The sequence below is a fragment of the Myxocyprinus asiaticus genome, chromosome 24 (assembly GCF_019703515.2).
Source record: "Myxocyprinus asiaticus isolate MX2 ecotype Aquarium Trade chromosome 24, UBuf_Myxa_2, whole genome shotgun sequence".
Taxonomy (NCBI): domain Eukaryota; kingdom Metazoa; phylum Chordata; class Actinopteri; order Cypriniformes; family Catostomidae; genus Myxocyprinus; species Myxocyprinus asiaticus.
This window is the reverse complement of record NC_059367.1, coordinates 43545689-43558833: the sequence shown is the minus strand read 5'-3', so window position 1 is coordinate 43558833 and position 13145 is coordinate 43545689. Positions and strand designations below refer to the sequence as shown.

General features: G+C 37.3%; 1 protein-coding gene across 4 annotated transcripts in view; it reads right to left on the bottom strand.

Annotated features, from left to right (window-relative positions):
* Window positions 1–444: 444 nt before the first annotated feature.
* The window catches only part of LOC127414899 (interleukin-17 receptor E-like), a 49020-nt gene continuing 36319 nt past the window's right edge, over window positions 445–13145 (bottom strand). For 3 of the 4 annotated variants that reach the window (XM_051653277.1, XM_051653279.1, XM_051653280.1), the window contains 10 exons: window positions 11739–11807; window positions 11549–11615; window positions 7891–8069; window positions 5973–6020; window positions 5840–5885; window positions 5602–5756; window positions 4927–4995; window positions 4178–4229; window positions 3976–4083; window positions 445–2199 (listed from right to left, as the gene is read on the bottom strand). In XM_051653277.1, coding sequence (XP_051509237.1) covers window positions 1286–2199; window positions 3976–4083; window positions 4178–4229; window positions 4927–4995; window positions 5602–5756; window positions 5840–5885; window positions 5973–6020; window positions 7891–8069; window positions 11549–11615; window positions 11739–11807 — 1707 coding nt within the window. In that variant the 3' untranslated portion in view covers window positions 445–1285. The remainder of the gene's footprint in view (window positions 2200–3975; window positions 4084–4177; window positions 4230–4926; window positions 4996–5601; window positions 5757–5839; window positions 5886–5972; window positions 6021–7890; window positions 8070–11548; window positions 11616–11738; window positions 11808–13145) is intronic. The other variant, XM_051653278.1, reaches the window with a different exon arrangement.

Genomic DNA, 13145 nt, shown 5'->3' with positions numbered 1-13145 from the left:
TAGGACAGAGATGGTGCCGGAGAAGAACCTCCCTTGACCCGATTAGCGCCTTGCACTCACCATTTCGCCAAACCCACTTGCGCCAAGACTTAGCGCATGCTTGTACGAAAATACCAAAACTTCATGGCCATGCCCACTGACTATACACTTATGACTTAAGGCATTGTGGCTGCAGTGTCTTCTGGCAGAATTTAATAAAACTATGTACAATTGCTCCAATAATTGCAAATACAACTCTTCCCGAAGCAAGGAGGTCATTCAGCTGCTCCATCATGACACAGTGAGCTCCCTCAAGATAATGCGCATGATGGAAACGCTCAGTGATTCACATTTTTGGATGGAAACCTAACAAATGATATCAACTTAACTAACCTCACTTCATGTCATCCACCTACTCCATAAAATTTGATGGGTGAGACACTTTGTCATCATGAATCTCTAGTATTGACACTATGGAGCCACATATTTATTTATTTTTTTGGACAGTTTTTACAAATGTAATGTGCTAAACATCACATTTTCTGGCAAGAACATACACTGATGCGAGTTAAAATACTGGAGACCAGAAAACTTCTGTTATGAATCATGAAAAACGTCCACATTCAGGAAAATAGTGGATTTAGTGAAATACTGTACACTCAGCTGCTCCTTAATGCATTTGGTCATTTTTGGTAAATTGTGTGGTACAGTATAGCTGTTATAAGTACAAATACCACTGATGCAGTCCTTCATAAATGATATATATATATATATGTATTTAAAAAAAATCAAAATATTTACATATACTGCCGATTTATTTATTATTTTGTGTTCTGTCCTTTTTGAAGCTTGGCAGTAAAAATCACTGTCCACTTTGAAATGTATGGAAAACATTAGCTCAGCTTTCTTCAAAATACCTCCATTTGTATATCACGGAAGATAGAAAGCCATTCAGGTTTGGAACGACCTGTGGTGAGTTAATGATGACCAAATTGTAATTTTTGGGTGAACCATTCCTTTATACCCAAACTATTCCTCCAACCAAACCTGGTTTCCTGTGAGTCATTTTCAGGGAATTCTGTGGTCTAAAAATATAAAATACTGTACAACTGTACAAGTCCACTTAGAAATGTTTACATATATTATTCAAATTAGAATTGCCTTCAGTTTATTCATTTTAACTCTCCGGTTGTGGATGAAGCATTCGATCATCTGGCACTGTCAGATCCTGACAACGACACGAGTGAATTAAAAAAAAAAGCTTTGTGTTTACATTATAGTTCAAAAACTCCAGAGCATGTTCAACTCATAGTTGTGATCTTAGTAGTTCTGCCTCACTTGTTTTCTTCGTACACCCCTTTCTGGACAAACACGATGACACGACTTTACTTTGTCGTTTCTTATGCTTCAACGTCTTTCCTTTTGTGCCGCTCTTTAATTTCCGTGAGAACTTCAGAATGATCTTGGAGCTGCGCCTGCCTGGCACAGGCAGTCCCGCCTCAAGTCTCGGCGCAAGCTGGCGTGATGCAAAGAATGACCGTGCTTTTGACACAAGACATGACCAGCATCGCCAACTTCCTTCTGTTTTTCCCATTCCATCCATCGAGCTGCCTAGGTCGTGTATTAAAGAGGGCAGATTTCTCGGGAGACTGTATTTTCGGATACATCTGAGATGTTTAGGAATGTTACTGCTATCGTTAAGACCCTGGAAGCAAACCAATCCAAATCCCCGGCCGTGGTCGTCACTGTGTATTCCTGCCCAAAGACAGGCCAGGGCGGCATTGAACACGGGAGCAGTGGTCGAAGAAGAAAGCTGTCGATGCTCCATCCATTCTTCATCGTAGCACATCTTCTCGTCTTCACAACAATCTTCAACACCATCATTCATGATGGCCTTACAGAGTTTGGATGCGCCTTTTCCCTTCGCTACTGAAACATTCTTCCGCCATCTCAGATAGGACTGATGGGCGTCAGGGCTCCAGGCGATCAGGACGACACCGCCTGCCTTCTGCACGGCGTGACACTGACCGCACAGCCACGGCACGGGTCCCAGCTGAGCCAGAGAGGACTGAGATCGGCACTGCACCCACTGTGCCAGCCTTACGTCCATGAACAGCTCCTTCTGCAGGCTGTATGCCAAAGAACACACGGAAGTAACGTGGGCGGTATTGTCAGACGAGCACACAAGCAGCACGGGTCTCCTTTCAGCAGAACGCCACTCTGTAGAAAAGCAAAGAAAGATGTTCATTTTTCTAATTACTTTATTCTCACTAACAGGGTCAGAAATTTACCAGGGCTAGTGGCAAAAGTGCCACCAAAATTGATTTAGCCTGATCTCATGAAAATTACGTGATTGTTTACAAAAGGACAATACGTGGTTCATGACACGTATCATGGCAGTTTCGAGGGGAAATGTTTAGCGAGTGGTGCAAAAAGCAAATATGTTCTCCCAAACAGATGATGTTTTTAGGGTTAATGCTCTGTCGAGTTTATAAATCGACTAAAGGATAGTGTCAGAAAAAGCAGAGGTGAGATGGAACATTTCAAATTTACATTTTAAAATGTAACATTTGTGGGAACCCTTATTGGGCCACAAGGGAGCACTAGGGGATATGTAGGAAATTTATAAAGTATAAATCATGTGAAAAAAAAGGTTTAACATTAAAGATTTTGACATCCTTACAGTTTTAGTTCTGCTTTCCAAAGACTGGTCAGGAATCATGAGAGTAATCACTATTATTTATATTCTTTTAACAGCCGTAGTTTTAAACAGAAAGAAATAAAAACAGATCTCCATAGTGATTTGTGATTAAAAAAATATTTCTAGAACCTTTAACTTGATCACTGGGGGTTATGAGGTCATATTCTCTGTAAAGCTGCTTTGAAACAATATTTCTTGTGAAAAGTGCTATACAAATAAATCTGAATAGAAAAAAAATCTCTCTTCTGGTTTATCCATTTAACATTACTCTAACTGTGAGTTAGAGTAATAAGACACAAAAAGATAAAAAAAAATTTTGTTGATATTTTACATTATTTTAAAAATTTCCTTCAACACAATCTCATCAAAACACATAATTCATTTGAAATGGCGAAATTGTAAGATATGCTATGACTTGGCTTGTACAAAAATGTACGACTTTTATTTGTATAAAGACCAACCAATCAACAAACTGAAAAAAAAAAAAAAAATGTTATTACTCATTCCTTATTTATTCATGCAATACAAATGACTGATGTATGCCAATAACTTGTAATACATGTTCCTCTTCTAGTTCCAAACCCAATGTTTTTCAGCAATCAACATGTCTGTAATAGCATGCTTAATATATTTCTCATACAGTTTAAATGTGTCTTTATACATGAAAATATAAAGTTACCTTTATATATTAGGAAGGGGGTCCCACAAAAGACAATCATTATGTTTTGGGGTCTTTGGCATCAAAGTTTGAAAACCCCTGCACTAATCTGATTAGACACGCAGCATTTCAAGTGTCTTCTTGAATAATTTTTTATGTTGATTTGATTATGCGAGTACTCGTCACAATTGTTCATTTACTTCAATTAATCAATTCAGGTATTTGAAATAAATGGGTGACGTGCTGTGTGCTGACATGGTTATATAAATCTATGCCCTCATAAAAGTAAAACAAAAACAAAAACCATATCATAACTCAGCACAAATTCTCAGCGTTGCTGCTAGAGGTGTTATAGCAAACACTAGTGTAAATTGTCTTTCTACAGTCTGTTTTCACTCTCACGTCAACTACTGTCATAGAAGAGCAACAGGCTGAAGAGAATTTCAGGTGGACATGCGTTTTTATTCATGTACATCCGGTTTAATGGCACAGATATTCAAAGGTAACGATCACCCCCTTGTGTTTGTTAAGCATGTACACTGGAATGGGAATGTGTTGACCAAGCATTCCCATTTTGCATGCTTGTGCAGAGTCTGCTTCAGGTCAAAATTAGAAAAAGAATAGTTTCTGGACTAACCTGATGTGCTTCTTTTGAGCAAGTAGCATGTGATGCAGACCAGCACGGTCACTGTTACCATGAGGGTGAACACAGCACTAATGATGAGCCCCCATCTCCTGTGAGTGTCTGTGAAGGGTTATGAGTTCACAGTGATGTGTGTGTGTTTGTGTTTATGTTCATCTATCAGCAAACTCTTATGATTAGGAAACTCTCCACTTACAATCAGGACAAATGATTCGTCTGCCATGGAGGAATGGATCCAAGCGCCACACCTACAGACAGATAACCAACAAACATCATCTGACGTACACATTCAGACAGACATGGGCTATGTTTGAGAATGAATACTAGTGTACTGCTTACTGCACAGTCAGCTGACTACTATTTAAAAAATAATAATGTGTGAAATTATGAAATGAAAAGCATTTCAGTGCTACATTGTCACATGTCTTCACTACGCTTCACCTTCTTTTCTACTGTCATCTCAGAAATAACCCTTACAATGGTTATGGATGATAATCCCACGATATTTAGATGTATACTATGGTACATACTGAATGACTACCATATTCATGTACCACGGTATTTAGATGGTACTTCAAGGCACTTAAAAAAAAGCATGGTTTTACTATGGTACTAAGTGCAAGAAACATGGTTATACCAACGTAAAATTATTATTATTATTTTTTCAGATTAAGATGAATCTGTAAAAATGCATGGTTGGACATATGTTAATAGACAAATGAAATAAACTAGTGAGAGTTTGAAAAAAAATTTAATGCGACTTTACTTTCTAGAAATGCAGTGCTAAAAGTGCCCGAAGTTGAAGAAACAGCCATATAATAAAAAGGAGTTAGGAATCGTAAGAATGTGAAGCTAGTATGCTACTCTAAACACAACCACAGATAATGACTGACAATAAGACACTGACAGACATGAAACAGCTAATGAATGCATCTCTCTTGTTACCTGTACACACAGTTCTGATGAGAGGAAGGGAAACCGCATGCTCAACTCAGACTCTGTGGCGCCCCCATCCTGAGAACAGTGGTATAAAAACATAATTATACAAGTTGTGCCCGAGTTTAAATTTCTTTCTAAAACAAAAACTGATATATGATTTAATATGAAATGGAGTGGAGAGTGAAAGAAACACAAGTGTCCAGCACACATGTGAACTCCTTCAATCTGGTTTAAAAGTGTCTCAGGATGAAGCAACTCATGAAGTTGCTTAAGAGAATGATCAGAGTGAGTAGAGCTGCAATCTACACAGACAAGCTCAAATATTTGATTTAACATTTGTTGTAGTCACTACATTTCCATAATTTAATTTGTGCTATGTGTTACTGTGAATGAAACCAACCCTCTAATCTCATACAAATATTAGGTAAAAGAATCCATTTTGAACTAAACTCTTTTACAGTTTTATTTTATGGTAGTTTTAGGTTCATTGGAGCATCCCAGCCAGCCCGACACAGCAACACTGATTCAACAAATAGCCTGAGTCTGGAGAGTTTTTGTGAAACCATTACTTTTGCTAGTGTATTAATATATTGTATATTGCCAGTGTCCATATGAATGCATGCGAGTATTCAATGCGTTTTCGCCAATGAAAAGACCCTTGACAAGAACAACACTACTAACCACTCGGCGTGAGATGACGGGTCCATCAGACACACACTGTTCTCGGTCTCTGACACACAGCTGAGCAGCAAAAGAAGCCGCTGTGGTAGATGTGAGTCGAACATGCAGATGCAGAGATCCAGGAACAACCATCACACTCCATTCAGACTTTCCCTCTGAGAAAACCACATCAAATTATAGTCAGAGAACAAGATAGCAACAGTAGTTACTCATGACACTGCTTTCTGTACACTCTTACCTGACACAAAGGGGCAGAAGACTTGATGACTGCCGTTAAGAGAAAACTGCAATGAAGCAAACAAATACACATGGAAAATGCAGAACACATTTCTCTTTCAGGGTCTATTAATATGTGTTTGGGTGTGTATTACCTTTACACACATCTGAGGGTGTTTATCAACAGCAGACACATTATAATTCTGTTGAAGATAAGCGGAGAATGTTTTTTAACGGCTATCTTTAAAATAGCATGTTATCACACTATTTCTGCATTTGTTAGTGTGTATACTGTGTGCAGAATGCAAATTTCCAACCAAAATCTTATTCTTGACTCATTATTGTGTTAAAACATTTTTACAGTGGAAAAAAACCCGCCAAAAAGACAAAATAAAAGTATTTCACTTACAACAAAGTAAGAAAAGTACCTTGTTTATATACACTGATCAGCCACAACATTAAAACCACTGACAGGTGAAGTGAATAACATTGATTATCTCATTACAATAGCACCTGTCAATGGGTGGGATATATTAGGCAGCAAGTGAACAATCAGTTCTTGAATTTCATGTGTTGGAAGCAGGAAAAATGGACAAGCGTAAAGCTCTGAGCGACTTTGACAGGGGCCAAATTGTGATGGCTAGACGACTGGGTCAGTGCATCATCAAAACGGCAGGTCTTGAGGGGTGTTCCCAGTATGCAGTGGTTAGTACCTACCAAAAGTGATCCAACTTATATATATATATATATATATATATATATATACTGTGAAATTCTTGGAGTACCAAGCAAATACTATGATACATATACCATGGTATATGTATATCAAAGTAACATGGCATTACCATCTGTTACCATCACTACCATAGTACATACTTTTTTGAAAGGGTCATTTTCTAGATAACTGAAATTAAACATGTAACGTAGAGAGATCATGTGAAAACAATTTAGCATGCTACTATTTGAAACGCTTATTGTTGCATAATACCAGTATTGATGGTATTTTAACAAAAATGTCCTTTTAATTTGTCAATATTTCAGCATGTAACATTCATTCATTTTACTCTGACTAAAAGGACTAAAATACAATTTTAGTTGAGGATAGTGTGCAAAATGACAAAAACATGTATCAAACTGTAACAGAACAAACCTAAACCTAATATTCTAAGAAATGTGTAAACTACTTAACTTTTTAAACATGTATGAAACATATTAAAGATGAATGTTTAATATATAAGATTAAATAACATGAGAAAACTGTCCTGAAAATTTTAGCACCTGAAATAATCACATATAATGAATTTACTGATGTATGAGCTACTTTCAACTCTCAAAGTAGACTCTTACTCTGTTGTGAATTCCTCAACAGTTTAGGATATTGCATTACATGTAACGTGTTAAGGAAACAGTGCATTAACAATGCAAGTTACACATTCTGACTAGCACATAAGTTTTAGTTCTGCTGTTCATTGGCTTCACTGTCTGTGCAGATGTAAGTTGTAATATGATGTTTATGTTGTGGAAATAGAATAATTTTTCTTTCTTTAAAAAATTATCAATAAAAAGTGTTAGTGCATCACTAATATCTTGCAGTATAAATTTTCTCATCATATTTTGATCAACAGTATGTTTTAGTTCAAACCATAGTCAAGATGCATCTTTATCATCTCGTCTTCATTATCCTTGACACTGACAAAATAAAAACGTTATCAACAAATATTTTCATCAGCAATTTGCTGACAAGATTAACACTGTTGCATACTGATTCACATACCATTTTTACAAAATAGTCAGTATACAGTATATACTGCACAGTATGCAGTGTGTGCGGTGAGCTACCATTTCATTCTAATACTGCCAATATGTCATCTCTGTTCATCACCTACCACAATCATTCTCAATTTATTTTGGTCACGTCCATTTTTGAAACAAGAAACACTTTTGTGCAGAAAGCTGCGTGTGCAGGACATGCTATAGTGGCAGGGGAAATATAAATAAGGCAGGAGAAAAGGTGGAGGAAAAGAAATTGCAGACGGGTCAGTCTTCCGCGCCCTCTAAGAACCACTGACCTACCAGATGCTGTGTGCTGTACAGGGTGGAGTTGGGGGCGGGGACACAGTAAGAGCTCCGCTCATGAATAAGCCAGCACACGGAGACCGAGGGATTTGATTGGTCGGAAGGGCAGACAGGCTCCCAATGCAGAACAGAGCCGAGAACTCTTGCTGAACTCGAAGACAAGATTTCACCTGCCTCTGCAAGAGCAGGACAGAGATTAGAGGGCTGATCAAACACACAATAAAAAAATTTTAAAAAAATTACACTATATGGCACAAACTAGACCAACACTGACAGATTCACATCACACGTTCCTCTCTGGGGAACCAATCTAATCTGAGAAAGGACAAAGTAAGGCTCTGGCCAAAACTTTGTGACCTTTCTTGTCATCTAACGTCTACATAGGCAGGTAACGTCTAAGGGAGCATCCAAACTGAAGTGGAACCTCATAAATAAGCCTACACGAAATCTGCGCTGGCAGAAAACTGCAGATTTTGATCACGCGTCATTCACAAAGTTGGGTTATTCTGTCACATGCTTTTTAATTATTTATTTCTTTACTGGTAAAAGATAATCATAATAAATAATGATGAAAAAAGCCAAAATATGAAATGCCATGGATCAATATTTACTGAGTAATCCATTATTATGAAGAGGGGGGTCAAAATGAGAATTTTTGTCTGTGATTTTGGAGAAAAAAAAAAATACCCTTAGAAAGGTGTCAGCGTCATGATTTTAGTTTTATACAGAGATAGGTAGATCTATTACTAAAATCTGTTGACTTCAGCACCTCTTGTTGTATTATATGCCAGTGGTGTGAGTCCAAATATGGGATAAAACACATTATTTTGTGTTGTTTTTCAAAACTTGGAGTGCCTATAACTCCAGAAGTATTAAAGATATCTTAATATACTTTTAGATTGTGGTTCAGAACTAACTTTCCTTTTTGTATCTTACTTTTTAAGGCCCAATACGGTAAAATCCCAGAGATATGGGGTTCTCAATGTGGCTCCATGCAGTAATCGTTTAATCTCCCCCATTTTCATACCCATTTTAGTAAAAGCCCTACCTATCGCTGTGTAAAAATAAAATGATGACACTGCCCATTTTACATGTATTTTTTGACCTGTAGCTTTTCTCAAAAATCGTATGTGAAAATTGTCATTTTGACCCCCTTCGGAAAAAGTATTAACAGAATAAAATGTTCAGCCATTCCTGCAATTTGATTTAATCTATGCATTCTGAGATTTACTTTTATTTATTATTAATTTGTATAGGGACAGTACAAAAACATTATTTCAGCACAAAAACTAACAAAGATGCATTGTACATAGTGATATAGCACATGCTAATTTGCATTTCAGGTCCCTCGACAGGTTTTTTTTAAATTAAAAACTACATCAAGCAATATAAACTAATCATATACAAAAACAAATAAATAAATGGATAAATAAATATTAAGGTTGCTCCCAACCCTGGAAAAACATAGCATAAAAGATTAGACCAAAAATTCAATGAGAATTAAAAAAAGGAGTACAGCTCTGGTTTCTTTTAAACCAGCTCTTAACCAATATTATGAAAGATTTTATGTCTTTTATTGATTTCATTTCAGATGGTAGCATGTTCCAGAGTTGGGAACCCTTCACAGAAAAAGCCCTTTGCCCCTGAGTTTTTTGCGATGGTCAACCCTACAGTTACCATTCACTGTGCTCCTTGTTGTTCTACTACCATCCTGTCTATTTAGCAATTTACTTAACACCTGTGGGGCTTTATTGTGCAGACATTTAAATACCAATATTATATAGGACAAATTTATAAATATTTTAAAACTAAGAAGATTGTTTTTTAAAAATATTGCAGTGATGCACATGATTTGGTTTATTGTCCATGATTTTTAAAGCCTGATTGTAAAGTGACATCATCCGATTTACTGTGGATTCACGTCCTTGAGTCCAAACTGTAATGCAATATGAAATATGACACAAAATCATTGCATGCATGAAAAGTAGGGATACATCGATTTTAACAAATAACTATTGGCCGATACTGATGCCAATACCGATATTTTGCACTTACCTTTTATCATCAGATCACTGTTTTGCTCAGGAATTGTGTTTTAAAAACATACAAAGAGGTACAAAACTTTTGTTCTAACAAAAAGTAATTTCCATTGAACATGGATCGGATCTGTTGAACATGTGACAGGCCAACATTTATTAAGAGAGCCACAATGAAGATAAAAATATATATATTGAAAAATAACAAAATATCATAGCATGATGCTTGATGTAAAATTTGTATACTTCTAAAACATTTGTGCACTTCTGTTTTTTAGTTCAAAAAAACTGAACTCACATTTTGCATGTTTGTAGGCTACTGTATATAATAGAACATCACAAATGCATATCATACAAACATATTATGTTGGGCAATTCCACGGAAATGATAACCACATCAATTAAAAATAAAAAGTTACCAAAGGAACAAAACACCCTTTTAAATTCTATAGTGGTGTAATGGAAAATGCCGTCCAGACCGCTAGAGGACGGCGCTTGCTTACACAGTGCTGACTGAAGAGCTGATTGCAGCCTATTTTTAAATGCAGCCTTTCAAGCTTTTGTAATCGTGCAAGACCATATTTCAAACTTAACTCAATCAATCCTGCAGCCTTAATAGATACCATACCGATGTCTCAGAAGTCAAAGTTTGCTGTTTTCAAAGTGCTTGGATGGTTTTACCTCATGTATTGGTAAGTGTTGCTTTCACAAGTGTCACATAACGAAATGTCTTCCTCAATGTGAGAACAAGAAAGAATTCAATATTACATGTTCTTTGGAGTGCCAACCCTTCTACATTCTATTATTATTATTTCATTATATAATTATTTCTGGATTGTGTATTTGAATTCAAAGAGTTTTTAAAAAGTGTGCTGACAATTAATTATAAATAAACCATCGTTTTTTCATATCAGCATTTTCATGCTTAAACCGATCTGACGATGGTTTTAATTTGGTCATTAATTGGCCGATTAATATCGGCGGCCGATACATCTGTGCATCCCTAATAAAAAGCTGAGCTGCCTACTTTGAAATGTACTATATTTCTAAATTTAAAACAAAGTTAATCTTCACCTTTTTAAAAGTGTCTATCAAATGTGAGTTGTGAATCTAAAATAATACCTAAGAACTCTAACTCTTTTACCTTTTTCTATTTCTTTATTTTGCATCTTAATTTTCAATGTTCCTTTTTGTTTTCTATTAGAGAAACACACAGAAACTGTTTTTCTGATGTTAAAGTGAGGTGGGTATTTTGAAGCCATTGAGATACTGTATTCCCTCCAGGTTGGCATTTAAACTATCAGCTGCCTTTGCTGGTGACATAGCTGATGTATAAAAAACGGTGTTGTCAGCATAAAGCTGACACTTAATATCTGGGCAGCAACTTGGAAAAACATTTATAAATAAAATAACAAGCAATGGACTTAAAATTGAACCTTGGGGTATTCCTAGTTTATTATCCGTGACAGACAAATACGAAGGTATCTTAGAAGGCTACAGATAGACACACACACATAGCAAAGATTGGTAGGAGATATTTATGATAAACACATTTGTGAAAGAATTTCAGACAGAAACCCTAAGAACATACCAAATATACAAACATAAAATTTACTCACGTGGCACTATGGTCTCTTTTAAGGGACACACTGTGTTTCTTCTTCTGTCAATTCCTGTAAACCACAGCTGTGAATACACAATAATCCATGCTATACATTACTGAGTCAGCGAGAAGTTCATGAAGAATCTGTAGCGCAGTAAAATGTAGTAATGGATGTATTTGATAAAGAGTTTGGATGAAGTGCACACCTGCACACAAACACATGGAACCAGGTGAGAGATGTTCAGATTAACTATCGGGTTAACCTTCGGGTCAATCTGAAACACAAACACTTCTTGAGAGTCACAGCTGAAAGACTTCATATTCAGAATCAGAATGGGCTTTATTGCCAAGTGTGATCACGTAAACAAGGAATTTTTTTATTTATTTTTTTGGTGATAGGAAAAACAAGCAAGTGCACACAGAACATTACAATGAGACAGAATATAAAACAAGGTAAGAGTATAAATAGACATACAAATAAATAGGACATCTAACATAGAATGGTGTATGTACATGTGCAAGTGGTAATATATGCACAAGGTAGTGGTTTGTACAGTTATTTAATTAAATATGAGTGAATTTTCATATGTACATGACATATTTATAAATTATTGCACTATGGGAGTCCTGAAGGCAGTTTAATTGTTCATGTGGTAAATGGGGTGAGGGTGAAAACTGTTCTTGTGTCTGGTTGTCCTGGCGCTGAGTGCTCTGTAGGGCTGGCCAGAGGGCACCAGTTCAAAAAGGGAGTGGGCAGGGTGTGTGGGGTCCAGAGTGATTCTACCTGCACATTTCCTCACTCTGGAGACGTACAGGTCTTTGAGGGTGGGCAGGGGGGCAGCAATAATCCTCTCAGCAGTACTGACTGTCCGATGTAGTTTCTTTCTGTCTGATTTGGTAGCTGAACCAAACCAGACAGTTATAGATGTACACAGGACAGATGACAGCTGAGTATAACTGAGTCAGCAGCTCCAGTGGCAGGTTGAACTTACTCAGCTGGCGAAGGAAGTACAACCTCTGCTGAGCCTTCTTCACAATGGAGTCTATGTGGGTGTCCCACTTCAGGTCCTGAGAAATGGTAGAACCCAGGAACCTGAATGACTCTACTGCGTCCACATTGCTGTTGGTGGGGTGGGGTGGGGGGGGGGCAGGGAGATTTCTCCTGAAGTCCAATATCATCTCCACTCTTTTGAGCATGTTCAGCTCAATGTTGTTGTGACTGCACCAGCTGTTCAAACACCTGTCTGTATGCAGACTCGTCACCATCACGGATGAGGCCAATGACCGTGGTGTCATCTGAAAACTACAGGAGCTTGACAGAGGGGTCCATTGCAGTGCAGTCATTGGTGTACAGGGAGAAGAGTAGTGGAGAGAGAACGCATCCCTGAGGAGCACCACTGGTAATAGTGAGGGTCCCGGATGTGATTTTTCCCAGTCTCACTAGCTGCTGCCAATCTGTCAAAAAGCTGTTGATCCACCGACAGATTGTGGTTGGCATGGAGAGCTGGGTCAGTTTGGTTGAGAGAAGATCAGGCATGATGGTATTGAAGGCTGGACTGAAGACCACAAATAGGATCCTTGCATAACTCCCAGGTCTGTCGAGGTGTTGCAGG